This window comes from Salvelinus alpinus, chromosome 30, assembly GCF_045679555.1.
Source record: "Salvelinus alpinus chromosome 30, SLU_Salpinus.1, whole genome shotgun sequence".
NCBI classification, from domain to species: Eukaryota; Metazoa; Chordata; class Actinopteri; order Salmoniformes; family Salmonidae; genus Salvelinus; species Salvelinus alpinus.
In genome coordinates this window covers 29,132,946-29,156,958 of record NC_092115.1, presented here as the reverse complement: position 1 = coordinate 29,156,958, position 24,013 = coordinate 29,132,946, and the positions used below count along the sequence as shown (strand labels likewise).

The following is a 24,013-nucleotide window of genomic DNA, read 5'->3' as shown; positions in this document are numbered from 1 at the left end:
GAGGGCGACACAGAGCGGCGAGGGCGACACAGAGCGGCGAGGGCGACACAGAGCGGCGAGAGCGACACAGAGCGGCGAGAGCGCCACAGAGCGAGAGCGCCACAGAGCGAGAGCGACACAGAGCGAGAGCGCGAGAGCGACACAGAGCGCGAGAGCGACACAGAGCGAGAGCACGAGAGCGCCACAGAGCGAGAGCGCCACAGAGCGAGAGCGCCACAGAGCGAGAGCGCCACAGAGCGAGAGCGCCACAGAGCGAGAGCGCCACAGAGCGAGAGCGCCACAGAGCGAGAGCGCCACAGAGCGAGAGCGCCACAGAGCGAGAGCGACACAGAGCGAGAGCGACACAGAGCGAGAGCGACAGAGCGAGAGCGACACAGAGCGAGAGCGACAGAGCGAGAGCGACAGAGCGAGAGCGACGCGAGAGCGACGCGAGAGCGACGCGAGAGCGACGCGAGAGCGACACAGAGCGAGAGCGCGAGAGCGACACAGAGCGAGAGCGACACAGAGCGAGAGCGACACAGAGCGAGAGCGACACAGAGCGAGAGCGACACAGAGCGAGAGCGACACAGAGCGAGAGCGCGAGAGCGACACAGAGCGAGAGCGCGAGAGCGACACAGAGCGAGAGCGCGAGAGCGACACAGAGCGAGAGCGCGAGAGCGACACAGAGCGAGAGCGCGAGAGCGACACAGAGCGAGAGCGCGAGAGCGACACAGAGCGAGAGCGACACAGAGCGAGAGCGAGACAGAGCGAGAGCGACACAGAGCGAGAGCGACACAGAGCGAGAGCGACACAGAGCGAGAGCGACACAGAGCGAGAGCGCGAGAGCGACACAGAGCGAGAGCGACACAGAGCGAGAGCGCGAGAGCGACACAGAGCGAGAGCGCGAGAGCGACACAGAGCGAGAGCGCGAGAGCGACACAGAGCGAGAGCGCGAGAGCGACACAGAGCGAGAGCGACACAGAGCGACACAGAGCGAGAGCGACACAGAGCGAGAGCGCGAGAGCGACACAGAGCGAGAGCGACACAGAGCGAGAGCGACACAGAGCGAGAGCGCGAGAGCGACACAGAGCGAGAGCGACACAGAGCGAGAGCGCGAGAGCGACACAGAGCGAGAGCGACACAGAGCGAGAGCGACACAGAGCGAGAGCGCGAGAGCGACACAGAGCGAGAGCGCGAGAGCGACACAGAGCGAGAGAGCGAGAGAGCGACACAGAGCGAGAGAGCGACAGCGAGAGAGCGACACAGAGCGAGAGCGAGAGAGCGACACAGAGCGAGAGAGCGACACAGAGCGAGAGAGCGACACAGAGCGAGAGAGCGACACAGAGCGAGAGAGCGACACAGAGCGAGAGCGCGACACAGAGCGAGAGCGCGACACAGAGCGAGAGCGCGACACAGAGCGAGAGCGCGACACAGAGCGAGAGCGCGACACAGAGCGAGAGCGCGACACAGAGCGAGAGCGCGACACAGAGCGAGAGCGCGACACAGAGCGAGAGCGCGACACAGAGCGAGAGCGCGACACAGAGCGAGAGCGCGACACAGAGCGAGAGCGCGACACAGAGCGAGAGCGCGACACAGAGCGAGAGCGCGACACAGAGCGAGAGCGACACAGAGCGAGAGCGACACAGAGCGAGAGCGACACAGAGCGAGAGCGACACAGAGCGAGAGCGACACAGAGCGAGAGCGACACAGAGCGAGAGCGCGAGAGCGACACAGAGCGAGAGCGCGAGAGCGACACAGAGCGAGAGCGAGAGAGCGACACAGAGCGAGAGCGAGAGAGCGACACAGAGCGAGAGCGAGAGAGCGACACAGAGCGAGAGCGAGAGAGCGACACAGAGCGAGAGCGCGAGAGCGACACAGAGCGAGAGCGACACAGAGCGACACAGAGCGAGAGCGACACAGAGCGAGAGCGCGAGAGCGACACAGAGCGAGAGCGACACAGAGCGAGAGCGACACAGAGCGAGAGCGACACAGAGCGAGAGCGACACAGAGCGAGAGCGACACAGAGCGAGAGCGCGAGAGCGACACAGAGCGAGAGCGCGAGAGCGACACAGAGCGAGAGCGCGAGAGAGCGACACAGAGCGAGAGCGCGAGAGAGCGACACAGAGCGAGAGCGAGAGAGCGACACAGAGCGAGAGCGAGAGAGCGACACAGAGCGAGAGCGCGACACAGAGCGAGAGCGCGACACAGAGCGAGAGCGCGACACAGAGCGAGAGCGCGACACAGAGCGAGAGCGCGACACAGAGCGAGAGCGCGACACAGAGCGAGAGCGCGACACAGAGCGAGAGCGCGACACAGAGCGAGAGCGCGACACAGAGCGAGAGCGCGACACAGAGCGAGAGCGCGACACAGAGCGAGAGCGCGACACAGAGCGAGAGCGCGACACAGAGCGAGAGCGACACAGAGCGAGAGCGACACAGACCGAGAGCGACACAGACCGAGAGCGACACAGAGCGAGAGCGACACAGAGCGAGAGCCGACACAGAGCGAGAGCCGACACAGAGCGAGAGCCGACACAGAGCGAGAGCCGACACAGAGCGAGAGCCGACACAGAGCGAGAGCCGACACAGAGCGAGAGCCGACACAGAGCGAGAGCCGACACAGAGAGAGAGAGAGCGCGACACAGAGAGAGAGAGAGCGCGACACAGAGAGAGAGAGCGCGACACAGAGAGAGAGAGCGCGACACAGAGAGAGAGAACGCGACACAGAGAGAGAGAACGCGACACAGAGAGAGAGAGCGCGACACAGAGAGAGAGAGAGAGAGAGCGCGACACAGAGAGAGAGAGAGAGAGAGCGCGACACAGAGAGAGAGAGAGAGAGAGCGCGACACAGAGAGAGAGAGAGCGCGACACAGAGAGAGAGAGAGCGCGACACAGAGAGAGAGAGCGCGACACAGAGAGAGAGCGCGACACAGAGAGAGAGCGCGACACAGAGCGAGAGCGCGACACAGAGCGAGAGCGCGACACAGAGCGAGAGCGCGACACAGAGCGAGAGCGCGACACAGAGCGAGAGCGCGACACAGAGCGAGAGCGCGACACAGAGCGAGAGCGCGACACAGAGCGAGAGCGCGACACAGAGCGAGAGCGCGACACAGAGCGAGAGCGCGACACAGAGCGAGAGCGCGACACAGAGCGAGAGCGCGACACAGAGCGAGAGCGCGACACAGAGCGAGAGCGCGACACAGAGCGAGAGCGCGACACAGAGCGAGAGCGCGACACAGAGCGAGAGCGCGACACAGAGCGAGAGCGCGACACAGAGCGAGAGCGCGACACAGAGCGAGAGCGCGACACAGAGCGAGAGCGCGACACAGAGCGAGAGCGCGACACAGAGCGAGAGCGCGACACAGAGCGAGAGCGCGACACAGACCGAGAGCGACACAGAGCGAGAGCGACACAGAGCGAGAGCGACACAGAGCGAGAGCCGACACAGAGCGAGAGCCGACACAGAGCGAGAGCGCGACACAGAGAGAGAGAGCGCGACACAGAGAGAGAGCGCGCGACACAGAGAGAGAGCGCGACACAGAGAGAGAGAGCGCGACACAGAGAGAGAGAACGCGACACAGAGAGAGAGAACGCGACACAGAGAGAGAGAGCGCGACACAGAGAGAGAGAGCGCGACACAGAGAGAGAGAGAGAGAGCGCGACACAGAGAGAGAGAGAGAGCGACACAGAGAGAGAGAGAGCGCGACACAGAGAGAGAGCGCGACACAGAGAGAGAGAGAGCGCGACACAGAGAGAGAGAGAGAGCGCGACACAGAGAGAGAGAGCGCGACACAGAGAGAGAGCGCGACACAGAGAGAGAGAGAACGCGACACAGAGAGAGAGAGAGCGCGACACAGAGAGAGAGAGAGCGCGACACAGAGAGAGAGAGAGCGCGACAAAGAGAGAGAGAGAGCGCGACACAGAGAGAGAGAGAGCGCGACACAGAGAGAGAGAGAGAGCGCGACACAGAGAGAGAGAGAGCGCGACACAGAGAGAGCGAGAGCGCGACACAGAGAGAGAGAGAGAGCGCGACACAGAGAGAGAGAGAGAGCGCGACACAGAGAGAGAGAGAGAGAGAGCGCGACACAGAGAGAGAGAGAGAGCGCGACACAGAGGGAGAGAGAGAGAGAGAGCACGACACAGAGAGAGAGAGCGCGACACAGAGAGAGAGCGACACAGAGAGCGACAGAGAGAGAGCGACAGAGCGTGAGAGCGCGACACAGAGAGAGAGAGCGCGACACAGAGAGAGAGAGCGCGACACAGAGAGAGAGAGCGCGACACAGAGAGAGAGAGCGCGACAGAGAGAGAGAGCGCGACACAGAGAGAGAGAGCGCGACACAGAGAGAGAGAGCGCGACACAGAGAGAGAGAGAGAGCACGACACAGAGAGAGAGAGAGAGCGCGACACAGAGAGAGAGAGAGAGCGCGACACAGAGAGAGAGAGAGCGCGACACAGAGAGAGAGAGAGCGCGACACAGAGGGAGAGAGAGAGAGAGAGAGCACGACACAGAGGGAGAGAGAGCGCGACACAGAGAGAGAGCGACACAGAGCGACAGAGAGAGAGCGACAGAGCGTGAGAGCGCGACACAGAGAGAGAGAGAGAGAGAGCACGACACAGAGAGAGCATGACACAGAGAGAGCACGACACAGAGAGAGAGAGCACGACACAGAGAGAGAGAGCGCGACAGAGAGAGAGAGCGCGACAGAGAGAGAGAGCGCGACAGAGAGAGAGAGCGCGACAGAGAGAGAGAGCGCGACAGAGAGAGAGAGCGCGACACAGAGAGAGAGAGAGAGCGCGACACAGAGAGAGAGCGAGAGAGAGCGCGACACAGAGAGAGAGAGCACGACACAGAGAGAGAGAGCGCGACAGAGAGAGAGAGCGCGACAGAGAGAGAGAGCGCGACAGAGAGAGAGAGCGCGACACAGAGAGAGAGAGAGAGAGCGCGACACAGAGAGAGAGCGAGAGAGAGCGCGACACAGAGAGAGAGAGCACGACACAGAGAGAGAGAGCGCGACAGAGAGAGAGAGCGCGACAGAGAGAGAGAGCGCGACAGAGAGAGAGAGCGCGACACAGAGAGAGAGCGAGAGAGAGCGCGCCACAGAGAGAGAGAGCGCGACAGAGAGAGAGAGCGCGACACAGAGAGAGAGCGAGAGAGAGCGCGACACAGAGAGAGAGAGCACGACACAGAGAGAGAGAGCGCGACAGAGAGAGAGAGCGCGACAGAGAGAGAGAGCGCGACAGAGAGAGAGAGCGCGCCACAGAGAGAGAGAGCGCGCCACAGAGAGAGAGAGCGCGCCACAGAGAGAGAGAGCGCGCCACAGAGAGAGAGAGCGCGCCACAGAGAGAGAGAGCGCGCCACAGAGAGAGAGAGCGCGCCACAGAGCGAGAGAGAGCGCGCCACAGAGCGAGAGAGAGCGCGCCACAGAGAGAGAGAGCGCGCCACAGAGAGAGAGAGCGCGCCACAGAGAGAGAGAGCGCGCCACAGAGAGAGAGAGCGCGCCACAGAGAGAGAGAGCGCGCCACAGAGAGAGAGAGCGCGCCACAGAGAGAGAGAGCGCGCCACAGAGAGAGAGAGCGCGCCACAGAGAGAGAGAGCGCGCCACAGAGAGAGAGAGCGCGCCACAGAGAGAGAGAGCGCGACACAGAGAGAGAGAGCGCGACACAGAGAGAGAGAGAGCGCGACACAGAGAGAGAGAGAGCGCGACACAGAGAGAGAGCGCGACACAGAGAGAGAGCGCGACACAGAGAGAGAGCGCGACACAGAGGGAGAGAGAGAGAGCACGACACAGAGAGAGAGCGAGAGCGACACAGAGAGAGAGCGCGCGCCACAGAGAGAGAGCGCGCGCCACAGAGAGAGAGAGCGCGCCACAGAGAGAGAGAGCGCGCCACAGAGAGAGAGAGCGCGCCACAGAGCGAGAGAGCGCGCCACAGAGCGAGAGAGCACGCCACAGAGCGAGAGAGAGCGCGCCACAGAGAGAGAGAGCGCGCCACAGAGAGAGAGAGCGCGCAACAGAGAGAGAGAGCGCGCCACAGAGAGAGAGAGCGCGCCACAGAGAGAGAGAGCACGACACAGAGAGAGAGCGCGACACAGAGAGAGAGAGCGCGACACAGAGAGAGAGAGAGCGCGCCACAGAGAGAGAGAGAGCGCGACACAGAGAGAGAGAGAGCGCGACACAGAGAGAGAGAGAGCGACACAGAGAGAGAGAGAGCGCGACACAGAGAGAGAATCAAAGGACTCATATATACAACATTGGAAAAACGAAACAAAATCCCAAAGCCGACTAAATTGCTATCTGACCCTAAACAGAGAATATGAATTGGCTGAATATCTCTACTCTGTCAGAGATACGAAGCAGAGACAGATCCTTACCAAGTACAGGCTGAGTGACCACCGATTGGCAATAGAAACCGGCAGACATAAAAAGACATGGCTACCCAAAGAGGAGCGTGTATGTGGTCACTGCACGACAGGGGAGGTAGAAACAGAGATGCACTTTCTCCTTTACTGTGATAAATATTCCTCACCAAGAGATTCATTATTCACAGAAATGACTACATTTATTCCAAATTTTAACTTATTAAACCCAGAGGAAAAACTAAAAATACTCATGGGCGAAGGAGCAATGGCTCCTCTTGCAGCCAAATATGTATTTGCCTGCCATAGCTTGAGGGACACTGAATAATAACATCTGCATAGTAAGCAGTAACTTACTTATTATGACTGTTATTGTTATTACTGTTATTGTTATTACTATTTTTATTGTTGTTTATCATTCCAAATAGTAGTGGTATGGGGGGTAATGGTAATGATAGCAGTTTAATGATGGTGGTGGTGGTAGTGGTGGTAATGATGATAGTAGTTGTAGTACCGATGTAATGGTGAAGATGACCGTTATTTAGTTATAAGTTAGTTATAGTTTTTTTTTTTATTACAATGTATATTGTATACATTGTTGCTTTGGCAATATTGACACAATGTTTTTCATGCCAATAAAGCAGCTTGAATTTGAATTTGAGAGAGAGCGCGCCACAGAGAGAGAGAGAGAGAGCGCGCCACAGAGAGAGAGAGAGAGAGAGAGCGCGCCACAGAGAGAGAGAGAGAGAGAGAGAGCGCGCCACAGAGAGAGAGAGAGATAGAGAGCGCGCCACAGAGAGAGAGAGAGATAGAGAGCGCGCCACAGAGAGAGAGAGAGAGATAGAGAGCGCGCCACAGAGAGAGAGAGAGAGCGCGCCACAGAGAGAGAGAGAGAGAGAGCGCCACAGAGAGAGAGAGAGAGCGCCACAGAGAGAGAGAGAGAGAGAGAGAGAGCGCGCCACAGAGAGAGAGCGAGCGAGCGAGAGAGCGAGCGAGAGGCCGAGAGAGCGAGCGAGAGGCCGAGAGAGCGCGCGAGAGCCCGAGAGAGCGCGCGAGAGCCCGAGAGAGCGCGCGAGAGCCCGAGAGAGCGCGCGAGAGCCCGAGAGAGCGCGCGAGAGCCCGAGAGAGCGCGCGAGAGAGAGCGCGAGAGCCCGAGAGAGAGCGCGAGAGCCCGAGAGAGAGCGCGAGAGCCCGAGAGAGAGCGCGAGAGCCCGAGAGAGAGCGCGAGAGCCCGAGAGAGAGCGCGAGAGCCCGAGAGAGAGCGCGAGAGCCCGAGAGAGAGCGCGAGAGCCCGAGAGAGAGCGCGAGAGAGAGCGCGAGAGAGAGCGCGAGAGAGAGCGCGAGAGAGAGCGCGAGAGAGAGCGCGAGAGAGAGCGCGAGAGAGAGCGCGAGAGAGAGCGCGAGAGAGAGCGCGAGAGAGAGCGCGAGAGAGAGCGCGAGAGAGAGCGCGAGAGAGAGCGCGAGAGAGAGCGCGAGAGCCCGAGAGAGAGCGCGAGAGCCCGAGAGAGAGCCCGAGAGAGAGCGCGAGAGAGAGCGCGAGAGAGAGCGCGAGAGAGAGCGCGAGAGAGAGCGCGAGAGAGAGCGCGAGAGAGAGCGCGAGAGAGAGCGCGAGAGAGAGCGCGAGAGAGAGCGCGAGAGAGAGCGCGAGAGAGAGCGCGAGAGAGAGCGCGAGAGAGAGCCCGAGAGAGAGCCCGAGAGAGAGCGCGAGAGAGAGCGCGAGAGAGAGCGCGAGAGAGAGCGCGAGAGCCCGAGAGAGAGCGCGAGAGCCCGAGAGAGAGCGCGAGAGCCCGAGAGAGAGCCCGAGAGAGAGCCCGAGAGCCCGAGAGAGAGCCCGAGAGGGAGCGCGAGAGCCCGAGACCTGGACCCGCGGGGCGTTCGCCAGGGTTGCCATCTGAGCCCTGCACTCGTCAATATTTACATCAACGAATTGGCCACTATTCTAGAACAAGCCTCAGCCCCTGGTGTTAGTCTCCACAATTCAGAGGTTAAATGCCTGCTCTTCACAGATAACCTGTGTGCCTGCTGTCACCCACAGCACATGGCCTACAGCAGAGCCTGGACCTGCTAGAGCAGTACTGCCAGACCGGGCCCTGGCAATAAACCCCAAAAAGACTAAAATAATGATTTTCCAGAGAAGATCCAGATCTCAGGGAATTGGACCAAAGTTCTCAATTGGTACAAAATATACAGAGTACTGCACACACTACAATTACTTAGGTTTAAAAATATGTTAAACTGGACACCTTAAATGAGGCAGTGAATGAACAGAGAGAAAGCACGCAGGGCATTCTACGCCATTAAAAAAATATATATATAATAATTGAAATACCTATTAATATTTGGCTAAAATTAATCAAATGTGTCATTGAACCAATTGTACTTTATGGCAGCGAGGTGTGGGGTCCACTTGCAAAACAAGATTTAATCAAATGGGACAAACACCCCATTGAAACCCTGCATGCAGAGATCTGTAAGATTATCCTACATGTCCAGAGGAAATCTAAAAACAATGCATGCCAGGCAGAATTAGGCCAATATCCACTAATAATAAAACTCAAAAAAGAGCAATTAAGTTTTGGAAACATCTAAAATACAGTGACCCCCTCTCATATCATCACCAGCCTTGCCATTGAGATGGGTAGACACAGGAAAACCTGGCTCCCTGTAGAGGAAAGGCTGTGCAACCTGAGACAGAGCTGCATTTCCTGACAAAATGTAAAAAATATAAATAATTAGTGTCATTTCTCCAAATTTGAAACGCTTATTCAAGGTTTCAAAGACCTCTCTGATGAGAGTAGGCTACCCGTCCTGTTGGGGGAGGACGCAGAGAGCTGTGGGTTGGCGCGCACTACATTGCTGCCTGCCATAAGATGAGGGACAGTGTCTGACAGTCCAATCAACCTGCACATGTCCTCTACTGTATGCTTATTGTTATTGTTTTCTTTTTCCTGAACCAAGATGGCAGTGCAGACGTGGTTTGTCGTTCTCTCGTGTACTTTTTGTATATATTTCAATTTATTTTCAATCTCTTTTCCATTTTAAAATTAAATATACCTTCCGGTAACCCGCCTCACCCAATGTGATACGGATCCGCTTGATTGCCCCCCCATCTATCTTCAGAGTTCATTCTGTTAGGTGACCTAAACTGGGATATGCTTAACACCCCGGCAGTCCTACAATCTAAGATAGATGCCCTCAAGCTCACACAAATTATCAAGGAACCCACCAGGAGACAACCCTAAATCCGTAAACATGGGCACCCTCATAGATATTATCCTGACCAACTTGCCCTCCAAATACACCTCTGCTGTTTTCAATCAGGATCTCAGCGATCACTGCCTCATTGCCTGCATCCTCTATGGGTCCGCGGTCAAACGACCACCCCTCATCACTGTCAAACGCTCCCTAAAACACTTCTGCGAGCAGGCCTTTCTAATCGACCTGGCCCAGGTATCCTGGAAGGATATTGACCTCATCCCGTCAGCCGAGGATGCCTGATCGTTCTTTAAAAGTAATTTCCTAACCATCTTAAATAAGCATGTCCCTTTCAAAAAATGTAGAACTAAGAACAAATATAGCCCTTGGTTCACTCCAAACCTGACTGCCCTCGACCAGCACAAAAACATTCTGTGGCGGACTGCACTAGCATCGAATAGTCCCCGCGATGTGCAACTTTTCAGGTAAGTCAGGAACCAATACACGCAGTCAGTAAAGCAAAGACTAGCATTTTCATTCAGAAATTTGCATCCTGTAGCTCTAACTCCAAAAAGTTTTGGGACACTGTAAAGTCCATGGAGAATAAGAGCACCTCCTCCCAGCTGCCCACTGCACTGTGGCTAGGTAACACGGTCACCACCGATAAATCCATGATAATCGAGAATTTCAATAAGCATTTCTCTATGGCTGGCCATGCCTTCCTCCTGGCTACCCCAACCCCGGCCAACAGCTCCGCACCCACCGCAGACACTTGCCCAAGCCTCCCCAGCTTCCTCCTTCACCCAAATCCTGATAGCAGATGTTCTGGAAGAGCTGCAAAACCTGGACCCGTACAAATCAGCTGGGCTAGACAATCTGGACCCTCTCTTTCTAAAATTATCCACCACCATTGATGCAACCCCTATTACCAGTCTGTTCAACCTCTCGTATCGTCCGAGATCCCTAAAGATTGTAAAGCTGCCGCGGTCATCCCCCTCTTCAAAGGGAGTGACACTCTAGACCCACACTGTTATAGACCTATATCCATCCTGCCATGACTTAATAAACACATCACTGACCATTTCGAATCCCACCGTACCTTCTCCGCTGTGCAATCCGGTTTCCGAGCTGGTCATGGGTGCATCCCAGCAACACTCAAGGTACTAAACGATATCATTTGAAAATAAAGGAGAGCCGCACACTCTAGGAGCTCAGATGCAAAAATGTAATATCCAACGTTTCGACAGCCAAGCTGTCTTCATCAGGGTATAAACACAAACACTGCGGGATGAATCGTTTATATAGTGTCAAAAGACACACAGGTGTCTGTAATCATGGCCAAGAGTGGCCTAATATCATTGGTTAATTCTCAAATATTAAAATGGCATACAAAGAACAGCATACAAAAAATAAATGGATAGCATACGATCATAGATTCATTTTAGACTACACAAGCTTACAAACAATTACAATGGCAAAGTCACAATAATCACAAGAATGGCTTCAGATCAAAGTCTACGTTGAGACTGAAGGGAGCAAGGGTCTTTAAGTTAAAGATCCAGGCACCTTCTCATTTTAACAATAAATGATCAAGGTCACCCCCTCTCCTAGGGAGGGTGACACTAAACGATATCATAACCGCCATCGATAAAAGACAGTACTGTGCAGCCGTATTCATCAACCTGGCCAAGGCTTTCGACTCTTGTAAATCACTGTATTCTTATCGGCAGACTCAACAGCCTTGGTTTCTCAAATGATTGCCTCGCCTGGTTCACCAACTACTTCTCTGATAGAGTTCAGTGTGTCAAATCGGAGGGCCTGTGGTCCGAACCTCTGGCATTCTCTATGGGGGTACCACAGGGTTCAATTCTCGGGCCGACTCGTTTCTCTGTATATATCAACGATGTCGCTCTTGCTGCGGGTGATTCCCTGATCCACCTCTACGCAGACAACACCATTCTGTATACATCTGGCCCTTATTTGGGCACTGTGTTAACTAACCTCCAAACGAGCTTCAATGCCATACAACACTCCTTCCGTGGTCTCCAACTGCTCTTAAATGCTAGTAAAACCAAATGCATGCTTTTCAACCGTTCGCTGCCCGCACCCGCCCGCCCGAATAGCATCACTGCTCTGGACGGTTCAGACTTAGAATATGTGGACAACTACAAATACCTAGGTGTCTGGCTAGACTGTAAACTCTCCTTCCAGACTCATATTAAACATCTCCAATCCAAAATCAAATCTAGAATCGGCTTTCTATTTCGCAACAAAGCCTCCTTCACTCACGCCGCCAAACACACCCTCGTAAAACTGACTATCCTACCGATCTTCGACTTCGGCGATGTCATCTACAAAATAGCTTCCAATACTCTACTCAGCAAATTGGATGCAGTCTATCACAGTGCCATCCTTATTGTCACCAAAGCCCCTTATACCACCCACCACCGCGACCTGTATGCTCTAGTCGGCTGGCCCTCGCTACATATTCATTGCCAGACCCACTGGCTCCAGGTCATCTATAAGTCTATGCTAGGTAAAGCTCCGCCTTATCTCAGCTCACTGGTCACGATAACAACACCCACCCGTAGCACACGCTCCAGCAGGTATATCTCACTGGTCATCCCCAAAGCCAACACCTCCTTTGGCTGCCTTTCCTTACAGTTCTCTGCTGCCAATGACTGGAACGAATAGAATTGTATTTTATATCGCTGAAGCATGAGACTTATATTTCCCTCACTAACTTTAAACATCAGCTATCTACAGCCCATCTGTAAATAGCCCATCCAATCTACCTACCTCATCCCCATAATGTTTTTATTTACTTTTCTGCTCTTTTGCACACCAGTATTTCTACTTGCACATCATCCTCTGCTCATCTATCACTCCAGTGTTAATTTGCTAAATTGTAATTACTCCACTACTATGGCCTATTTATTGCCTTACCTCCTCACGCCATTTGCACACACTGTATATAGACTTTCTTATTTACTGTTCCCTTGTTTATTCCATGTGTAACTGTGTTGTTTGTGTCGCAAAGCTTTGCTTTATCTTGGCCAGGTCGCAGTTGTAAATGAGAACTTGTTCTCAACTAGCCTACCTGGTTAAATAAAGGTGAAAAAATATATAAAAAAAATAAATAAAATTGTTCAATGTATGGTTATTTTGACCCTTGGTTATTGTTGTTAATGTTGTCCCGTTGACAATTTTGATTCTTATTTTCATATTGCAAATATCCAAAGTAAGCTTTGACAATATGTACATTGTTACATTGAATTGAGAGACAGAGAGCGAGAGAGAGCGCGACACAGAGAGCGCGACACAGAGAGCGCGACACAGAGAGCGCGACACAGAGAGCGCGACACAGAGAGCGCGACACAGAGAGCGCGACACAGAGAGCGCGACACAGAGAGCGCGACACAGAGAGCGCGACACAGAGAGCGCGACACAGAGAGCGCGACACAGAGAGCGCGACACAGAGAGCGCGACACAGAGAGCGCGACACAGAGACAGAGAGCGCGACACAGAGACAGAGAGCGCGACACAGAGACAGAGAGCGCGACACAGAGACAGAGAGAGCGACACAGAGACAGAGAGAGCGACACAGAGACAGAGAGAGCGACACAGAGACAGAGAGAGCGACACAGAGACAGAGAGAGCGACACAGAGACAGAGAGAGCGACACAGACAGAGAGAGCGACACAGAAACAGAGAGAGCGACACAGAAACAGAGAGAGTGAGAGCGACAGAGACAGAGAGAGCGACACAGAGACAGAGAGAGCGACACAGAAACAGAGAGAGTGACACAGAAACAGAGAGAGTGACAGAGGTCATCTGCCTTTGGCCTAAAGAGCAGGAACCTGGACTTCACAAAAGAAATCGAAAATACAGACATCCTACAAGAAACATAAAGAGGAGACAGACCCACTGGTTGCCCTCTAGGTTACACAGAGCTGGTAGTCCCATCCACCAAACTACCAGGTGTGAAACAGGGAAAGGACTCGGGGCGTATGCTAATTTGGTATAGAGTAGATCTAACTCACTATTAAATTAATCAAAACAGGAGCATTTTAGATTTGGCAAGAAATTCAAAAGGAAATTATCTTAACAGAGAAAAATGTCCTCCTGTGTGCTACCTATATCTCCCCACTAGAATCCCCATACTTTAATGAAGACAGCTTCTCTATCCTGGAGGGGGAAATCAATCATTTCCAGGCCAAGGGACATGTACTAGTCTGTGGCGACCTATATGCCAGAACTGGACAAGAACCTGACTCAGCACACAGGGGGACAAACACCTGCTTGGAGGTGACAGCATTCCATCCCCCATATGCCCCCCTAGGCACAACATAACCAAATAAAACAGGTCACAACTCCTGCAGCTCTGTCACACGCTGGGTATGTACATAGTCAATGGTAGGCTTCAAGGGGACGCCTATGGTAGGTACACCTATAGCTCATCCCTTGGCAGTAGTACGGTAGACTACTTTATCACTGACCTTAACCCAGTCTCTCAGTGTTCAGTCAGCCCACTGACACCCCTATCAGACCACAGCAAAATCACAGTCTACTTGAACAGAGCAATACTCAATCATGAGGCATCAAAGCCAAAGGAACTGAATATTATTAAGAAATATTATAGATGGAAGGACTGTAGTGTGGAAACCTACCAAAAAACTATTAGGCAACAACAAATTCAATCCCTTTTAGAAAACTTCCTGGACAAAACTTTCCACTGTAGGAGTGAAGGTGTAAACAGTATATTTCACCTCTCAGCTTCCATTAACATTTCAATCAGAAAACCCAAAGAAAATGAACAACATTGACAAATGCTTTGATGAGGAACGCAAAAACCTAAGAAAAAAAATGGAGAAGCCTATCCAACAAAAAACAGAGACCCAGAAAACCTGAGCCTTCACTATGGTGAATCACTAAAACAATACAGAAATACACTACGGAAAAAAGAAGGAACAGCACGTCAGGAATCAGCTCAATGTAATTGAAGAATCCATAGACTAACCACTTCTGGGAAAATGGAGCACACTAAACAACAACACGAAGAGTTATCTATTCAAAATGGAGATGTATGGGTAAACCACTTCTCCAACCTTTTTGTGGCCCTATAACAAAGAACAAACAGCAAAAACATATACATGATCAAATACAAATCTTAGAATAAACTATTAAAAACTACCAGAACCCACTGGATTCTCCAATTACACTGAATGAACTACAGGACAAAATACAAACCCTCCAACCCAAAAACGCCTGTGGTGTTGATGGTATCCTACATGAAATTATAAAATATACTGACCACAAATTCCAATTGGCTATACTTCATAAACTCTTTAATATCATCCTTGGCTTTGGCATCTTCCCCAATATTTGGAACCAAGGACAGATCACCCCAATCTACAAAAGTGGAGACAAATTTGACCCCAATAACTACCGTGGGATATGCGTCAACAGCAACCTTGGGAAAATCCTCTGCATTATCATTAACAACAGACGCATACATTTCCTCAGTGAAAACAATGTACTGAGCAAATGTCAAATTGGCTTTTTACCAAATTACTGTATGACAGACCAATTATTCACCCTGCAGACCCTAATTGACAAACAAACAAACCAAAATAAAGGCAAAGTCTTCTCATGCTTTGTTGATTTCCAAAAAAGCTTTAGACTCAATTTGGCATGAGTGTCTGCTATACGAATTGTTGGAAAGTGGTGTTGGAAGAAAATCGTCCAACATTATAAAATCCATGCACACAAACAACAAGTGTGCGGTTAAAATTTGCAAAAAACTAATTTTTCTACAGGGCCGGGGGGAGTGATATAGTGATGCAGCTTAAACCCCACCCTATTCAACATCTATATCAACGAATTGGCGAGGGCACTAGAACAATCTGCATCACCCTACTAGAATCTGAAGTCAAATGTCTGTTTGTTGATGATCTGGTGCTTCTGTCCCCAACCAAGGAGGGCCTACAGCAGCACCCAGAGCTTCTGCATAGATTCTGTCAGACCTGGGCACAGACAGTAAATCTCAGTTAGATAAAAATAATGGTGTTCCAAAAAATTTCCAGTTGCTAGGACCACGAATACAAATTCCATCTAGATACCGTTGCCCGAGAGCACACAAAAAACTACACATATCTCGGCCTAAACATCAGCGCCACAGGTAACTTCCACAAAGCTGTGTACGATCTGAGAGACAAGGCAAGAATGGCGTTCTATGCCATTAAAAGAAACATAAAATTCGGCATACCAATTAGGATCTGGCTAAAAATACTTGAATCAGTTATAGAACCCATTTCCCTTTATGGTTGTGAGGTCTGGGATCCGCTCACCAACAAATAATAACACCAAATTGAGAGACTGCATGCAGAATTCTGCAAAGATATCCTCAGTGTATAATGTAAAGCACCAAATAATGCATACAGAGCAGAATTAGGCCGATACCCGCGAATTATCAAAATCCAGAAAAGAGACGTTAAATTCTATAACCACCTAAAAGGAAGCGATTCCCAAACCTTCCATAACAAACCCATCACCTACAGAAAGATGAACCTGGAGAAGAGTCCCCTAAGCAAGTTGGTCCTGGGGCTCTGTTCACAAACACACCCCAGGAAAGCAACACAATTAGACCCAACCAATTCATGAGAAAACAAAAAGATAATTACTTGAACATTGGAAAGAATTAACAAAAAAAGAGCAAACTAGAATGCTATTTGGCCCTAAACAGAGAGTACACACTGGCAGAATACCTGACCACTGTGACTGACACAAACTTAAGGAAAGCTTTGAATACGTAGAGTCAGTGAGCATAGCCTTGCTATTGAAAAAGGCCCCCGTAGGCAGACCTGGCTCTCAAGAGAAGACAGGCTATGTGCACACTGCCCACAAAATGAAGTGGAAACTGAGCTGCACTGTAAACACAACCCATATTTAGATTTTTGTATTTTCCCTTTTGTACTTTTGCACATAATATGAACTTGTGAGTGTAATGTTTACTGTCAATTTACTGTTAACATAATGTTTCCCATGCTACTAAAGCTCTTAAAATTGACATTTAATTGAGAGACCGAGAGAGAGCCAGAGAGAGGTGATAAGGAGACAGCCAAGGGGCAGTGCAGTCTGCAGAACGGACTAACAGACCCCTCTACCCCCAAGCTACAGCACCCAGGGTCAATCCCATTTCAACGCCAGTCAACTTCAAGAGATTAGCCTAATTGAAATTGTGGATTTTTCAATTTGTGGAATTTAGCCCCACAACTCTACTCCACCACCTAACCGTCTGCTGTCAGCACCATGGGAATTTAGGAACGTGAAGGACAATTGCCGTTTCAGAGGGTCTTAATCTGTGTCCTGGGAAACTATCCCATAGTGTTTTCTAACAGGCTTGTTGTATTTAGGTCAGTTAACCTATATTTAAGCAGGGAAGTCCGTTAACTTCTCTAGGATAGGGGGCAGCATTTTCACTTTTGGATAAATAGAGTGCCCAATTTCAACTTTCTTCTACTCATCCCCAGAATATAAGATATGCATATCATTAGTAGATTTGGATAGAGAACACTCTGAAGTTTCTAAAACTGTTTGAATCATGTCTGTGAGTATCACAGAACTTATGTAGCAGGCAAAACCCAGAGGACTAGCCATTCAGACGTTTTTTTTTTGAGGTCACCGTCTGTTCAATGAGTTTTCATTGGGATACTAGATTTCTAATCAACCTGTTTGCAGTTCCTACCGCTTCCACTGGATCTCACCAGTCTTTGGAAATAGGTTGAAGTTATTCCTTTGTTCAATGAAGAAGAACGGCCATCTGGATTCAGTGTAACGTTATGTGTACTGTTTGAGAGTTGCGCAAGACTAGAAAAGCATCGTTAGTTTGTTGTCCTCCTGTATTGAAAACAGATAGACCCGTCTTCAATTTGATCGATTATTAACGTTTACAAATACCTTAGGTTGTATTACAAAAGTAGTTTGAAATGTTTTGGCAAAGTTTAGAGGTAATTTTTGAGATATTTTGTAGTGACGTTGCGCAAATTGGAAGCTGTTTTTTTCTGGCTCAAACGCGCCAAATAAATTGACATTTTGGACATATATGGACGGAATTAATCGAACAAAAGGACCATTTGTGATGTTTATGGGACATATTGGAGTGCCAACAAAAGAAATTCGTCAAAGGTAAGGCATGATTTATATTTTATTTCTGCGTTTTGTGTTGCGTCTGCAGGGTTGAAATAGGCTACACTCTCTTTGTTTACTGTTGTGCTATCATCAGATAATAGCATCTTATGCTTTCGCCGAAAAGCCTTTTTGAAATCTGACATGTTGGCTGGATTCACAACGAATGTAGCTTTAATTTGGTATCTTATATGTGTGATTTAATGAAAGTTTGATTTTATATAATTTTTTATTTTATTTGGCGCTCTACATTTTCCCTGGCTATTGGCCAAGTGGGATGCAAGCGTCCCACATATCCCAGAGAGGTTAAGAACACATTCTTATTTAAAGACAGGCACCTCTGTGGTCCTCCATGTCCTCATCCCGGGAGTGTTCTGACAGCAGGTCCAGGGGGGCCTGCAGCACTGCAACACTGTTCTGGTTGATGATCTTCAGCTTCAGCTTGGGCTTGGGTTTCCTACGCCGCGACGCAGGTGCCGTCAGGCTCTTGAGCTGACACAAGCCTGACTCCGTAAGACACACGCCATCCTGAGTGTACGTCCTGACCAAGTCTGAAAGACACACACACACACTCCACAAGGTTATGGTGCTGTTTGAACATCCTAGATGAACTGGAATGTGTGGAATGTATAGTACTGTTCAATGGGATTAAAACAAGGTTTCATTAAGTTAGAGCTAGAAAGCATCTCAGAGAAGAAGAAATGTCTCGATCTCCAGACAGAACAAATACTAAAAGCATATGGCAAATAGAAATCAAAACTGGATGGTCTTCAGCGATAGATGGGAGGAGTTGAGGGGAGCTTAAGGGTGGGACTGAAATATACTGTGCCGGGAAAATGTATATAGTATGTATAAGCTGGAAGTAGAAGCCTAAGTGTTGTAGTCCATTAGTTTACTCCAATTAGGGGAGGGGTGGTGGGATTAGGGGGAAATAATAAAAGGGGGGGGGATAATATATATATATATATATATAGATAAAAAATAAAAATAATAAATATAAAATATATATTTATAAAAAATATATATGGGGGATTGTAAATAATACAGACAATTACATTGATAGAAACCACTATCTATTTGCAATATTAAAGTTGATACACCCACAACAAATATACACTACCGTTCAAAAGTTTGGGGTCACTTAGAAATGTCCTTCTTTTTGAAAAAAAGGCTACTTTTTTTTGTCCATTAAAATAACATCAAATTGATCAGAAATACAGTGTTAATGTTGTAAATGACAATTGTAGCTGGAAAGGCATACAGAGGCGTACATAGGCCCATTATCAGCAACCGTTGTTAGCTAATCCAAGTTTATCATTTTAAAAGGCTAATTGATCATTAGAAAACCGTTTTGCAATTATGTTAGCACAACTGAAAACTGTGTGCTGATTAAAGAAGCAAAAAAACTGGCCTTGTTTAGACTGGTTGAGTATCTGGAGCATCAGCATTTGTGGGTTTGATTACAGGCTCAAAATGACCAGAAACAAAAAACGTTTTTCTGAAACTCGTCAATCTACTCTTGTTCTGAGAAATGAAGGCGAGAAATTCTCAAGAAACTGAAGATCTCGTACAACGCTGTGTACAAGGACATTTCTAAGTGACCCCAAACTTTTGAACGGTAGTGTATATATTTGTTTTATTAAATAAATAGCAAAAGCAGACTTATTGTTCTTACCCATGTCTTTAGCTTTTGTGAGAATCTGCGTCATAACTGCCGGTTCAATGGACTCTCTGGCCTTGGACACAGGCGCTGTGGATGCAGTGAACACACACACACACAAAAGCCAATGAGTAATTGGCTGCAATACACGAGATACCTGAGAGGGTCCGATACAGTAGCAAGGACTCAGAAGGCTATACTGTATGTAGTGCTTACTTACCCTTGGAGGCCTTGTGGACTCGGCACATGGTGCAGTCAAAGCTGCTGTCTGCTGCTTTCTCCACATCCTCCTCTGAATGGAGACCCTGGCAGGAACTATGTATCCACCTATCGGAGAGGAAGGAGAAGGGGTTGGGGTTTCGGTTACCATGATTCAAAATAACAGAGAATAAATATAGGTTACGGCAGGCTTAGCTAGTACTGTAGCAATGCCCACCTGTCGCATTGGCGGCACTGCACCACGATCTCTCCCTCGCTGTAGTCCTGGAGACAGAAGGGGCACGTCGCCAGGCTGCCACAGGGGGCGCACTGGGTGTAATTATTCTGCCACTCACACCTCAGGCCTGGCGAGGTGGCACCACACTGGGTACAGGACACACACCTGCAGGAGGAAACAGGGGAGGGGAGAAGGAGTGAGGACAGGTGTCAATGAACAGTTGAGTACATTTAGGTGGATGTACATTAAGTACAGTACATTGAGAAATAATAAACTAGGTCATTCATGGAGAAAAGGGATAGGCTTTTTGTGTGATGGCAAATAAGTTGTTGTTGTTGGTACTAGAGGTCAACCGATTCTGATTTTTCAACGCCGATACCGATTATTGGAGGTCCAAAAAAAGGCAGATGCCGATTAAATCGGCCGATTTTATATATATATATATATATATATATATATATATATATATATATATATATATATATATATATATATATTTGTAAAAATTTGACAATTACAACAATACTGAACACTTATTTTAACTTAATATAATACATCAATAAAATCAATTTAGTCTCAAATAAATAATGAAACATGTTCAATTTGGTTTAAATAATGCAAAAACAAAGTGTTGGAGAAGAAAGTAAAAGTGCAATATGTGCCATGTAAAAAAAAGCTAACGTTTAAGTTCCTTGCTCAGAACATGAGAACATAAGAAAGCTGGTGGTTCCTTTTAACATGAGTCTTCAATATTCCAAGTTAAGAAGTTTTAGGTTGTAGTTATTATAGGACTATTTCTCTCTATACCATTTGTATTTCATATAACTTTGACGATTGGATGTTCTAATAGGTACTTTAGTATAGCCAGCCTAATCTCGGGAGTTGATAGGCTTGAAGTCATAAACAGTGCAATGCTTTTATGCATTGTGAAGAGCTGCTGGCAAACGCAGTAAAGTGCTGTTTGAATGAATGCTTACGTGCCTGCTGCTGCCTACCACCGCTCAGTCAGACTGCTCTATCAATTCATAGACTTAATTATAATAACACACAGGAATACGAGCCTTAGGTCATTAATATGGTCGAATCCGGAAACTATCCTTTCGGGGAAAAAAAGTTTATTCTTTCAGTGAAATACGGAACCGTTACGTATTTTATCTAACGGGTGGCATCCATAAGTCTAAATATTGCTGTTACATTGCACAACCTTCAATGTTATGTCATAATTACGTAAAGTTCTGGCAAATTAGTTCGCAACGAGCCAGGCGGCCCAAACTGTTGCATATACCCTGACTCTGCGTGTAATGAATGCAAGAGAAGTGACACAATTTCCCTAGTTTAATATTGCCTGCTAACATGAATTTCTTTTAACTAAATATGCAGGTTTAAAAAAATATACTTCTGTGTATTGATTTTAAGAAAGGCGTTGATGTTTATGGTTAGGTACATTTGTGCAACAATTGCAAATGCGCTTTTGTTAAATCATCCCCCGTTTGGCGAAGTTGGCTGTCTTTGTTAGGAAGACGCACAGTTCGCAAAGAGCCAGGCGGCTCAAACTGCTGCATATACCCTGACTCTGTTGCACCGAACGCAAGAGAAGTGACAATCATGTTAGCAGGCAATATTAACTAAATATGCAGGTTTAAAAATATATACTTGTGTAATGATTTTTAGAAAGGCATTGATGTTTATGGTTAGGTACACATTGGTGCAACGACAGTGCTTTTTTCGCGAATGCGCTTGTTAAATCAACCGTTCGGTGAAGTAGCCTGTGATTCAATGATAAATTAACAGGCACCTCATCGATTATATGCAACGCAGGACAAGCTAGATAAACTAGTAATATCATCAACCATGTGTAGTTAACTAGTGATTATGTTAAGATTGTTTTTTATAAGATACGTTTAATGCTAGCTAGCACCTTACCTTGGCTCCTTGCTGCACTCGCATAACAGGTAGTCACAGCCTGCCACGCAGTCTCCTCGCGGAGTGCAATGTAATCGGCCATGATCGGTCTCCAAAAATGCCGATTACCGATTGTTAAGAAAACTTGAAATTGGCCCTAATTAATCGGTCATTCCGATTAATCGGTCGACCTCTAGTTGGTACTTTGACTTCTTGCTTAGATACATCAAATACTGACGTTATACCATATAAGGAATAGGGGGGCATTTGGGACACAGCCACGTTATCATAATAGGAAGAGGTTGAGGGGATGGACAGATGAGTCAGCTACACACCATTTGCACTTCCAGCTGTCCTTGGGAACGTTCTGCAGCGGAGGGTCCAGGCAGTAGGTGTGATAGCTGATGTCACAGTCGTCACACAGCAGCAGACGGCCCGGGTCGGTGGCCTGGCCACACGCCTCGCACACTGTACACTCCAGACAGCGCCACCCTTTATTCAACACCACCTTGGTGATCTGGGAGGAGAGGACAGGGTCAGATGTGGTGTGTGAGTATATTGGCAAAAGTCCAAATTGTGTGCGCTTATCTCTTTAAGAAGGTCCTATAGTAAAGGACATTGATATATCACTGTGCTGCCGAGCTACACTAAAGAGTTTTGTTTGCAGTAATTAGCAGCATTAAGAGATAAGGATGGAACCAACTTGAGCTGAGCTTCCTGTGATTACAGAGTTTATATGGCCCGTTTAATCCAGTTGACACTCACATATTGAGTCAGTCAGTCACAGCCAGGTTAAAATCTTTGAAATCAATAGATGATTAACCCTAAGGCCAGTCATTTGTGGGGTTCCCACGTTTTCTACTCGTATGTAGTATCAGAATCTTCAGTAAGATCTCAGAGAAAATGCCACAGTAAATGCCGGGGTACTTACCTTGATGCCAACACAGAAGGGGTGGTAGCACTGCCCACACTGGGCACAGGCCAGAAGACGACCCTCTGCACCCAGCCCAAAACTCCCACACACCACACACATGTCCTGAGAGAGGAGAAACAAGTGGAGTTTACACATGATACTAGAGAATCAAAGTTTAACTGTAATATGGTAAGAGAAACTAATCGAATAATAGAGGTACAGGAAATGTATCAATGGTACACAAACAGATGCCCACCTGTTTCAATGTGAAGCTGTCGTTGCTGGAGAATATGACCACGGTGTTGTGCATGGCATTCTCCTCTTCCTCCTTCACCTGGTATGGTGATTCCATGGTGTTGACCTGTATGTTATGAAGCATGAGCACAAATACACCATTAGATAGATAGGATTGAGTCCTGTGATATTCCCTACATGAAAGTGAAGTGTTTCTCTGTCTCTAAAACAATATTGCAGAGGTATGCATCTCTGTTTATGGCGTAAATTCTTACAAGTTATTTTACAGCAAGTGAAGTTGTCAGCATTACAAGAGACTGACTGGATAGGATTATTGATTAGCATTTGCCTCTGACACGAATGTTGTGTCACGCTTTGGTATGGAGTAACATGTCCACTGGGATGAGTCTGTTTTTGTGCTGCAGCAAATAATCTATCCACAACATATGATTACTGTTTACAATACACCAGGAAAACTAGGAGGTTTATGGGTAATAAATAAGGCTGGGAATTGCCAGGGACCTCACGATACGATATTATCACGATACTTAGGTGCCGATTCGATATGTATTGCAATTCAAACGATTCCATATGTATTGTGATTGGATATTGTAATTTTATTGCAATTTGATGTTCGAAACATATTGCTTAGTATATGTCTGCAGCAGAGACAAGAGAGGGCATTAGAACATTTGTTTTGATCAGTGCTGTTGGCTCACTATTATTTTTTAAAGATGGCAAACAAGCTATAGGATGAAAAATACTGAAGTTCTAGCGCAGGTACAGCCGACTAGCGCTAGCTAACGCTACCCAGAAAAACGATACTTGGAGCCAAAGTATTTTTATAAAATGTTTGATTTAACCTCCATTTAACTAGGTAAGTTACATCCCTGTTAGTGACAATTACTCCAATGCCAAGATAATCCATCCACCTGACAGGTGTAGCATATCAAGAAGCTCATTAAATAGCATCATTACACCTTGTGCTGGGGAACAAATTCTTATTTACATTGACGGCCAACTCCGGCCAAACCCGGACAACGCTGGGCCAATTGTGCGCCGCCCTATGGGACTCCCAATCATGGCCGGATGTGATGCAGCCTGGATTTGAACCAGGGACTGCAGTGCCTTAGGCGCTGCGCCACTCGGGAGC

General features: G+C 48.6%; 1 protein-coding gene across 5 annotated transcripts in view; it reads right to left on the bottom strand.

Annotated features, from left to right (window-relative positions):
• The window catches only part of LOC139559962 (histone-lysine N-methyltransferase 2C-like), a 150,529-nt gene that overhangs the window by 63,740 nt on the left and 62,776 nt on the right, over window positions 1-24,013 (bottom strand). For all 5 annotated transcript variants that reach the window (XM_071376447.1, XM_071376448.1, XM_071376449.1 and 2 more), the window contains 7 exons: window positions 22,883-22,987; window positions 22,645-22,749; window positions 22,049-22,230; window positions 19,812-19,976; window positions 19,596-19,702; window positions 19,391-19,465; window positions 18,054-18,266 (listed from right to left, as the gene is read on the bottom strand). In XM_071376447.1, the coding sequence (XP_071232548.1) occupies window positions 18,054-18,266; window positions 19,391-19,465; window positions 19,596-19,702; window positions 19,812-19,976; window positions 22,049-22,230; window positions 22,645-22,749; window positions 22,883-22,987 (952 nt within the window). The remainder of the gene's footprint in view (window positions 1-18,053; window positions 18,267-19,390; window positions 19,466-19,595; window positions 19,703-19,811; window positions 19,977-22,048; window positions 22,231-22,644; window positions 22,750-22,882; window positions 22,988-24,013) is intronic.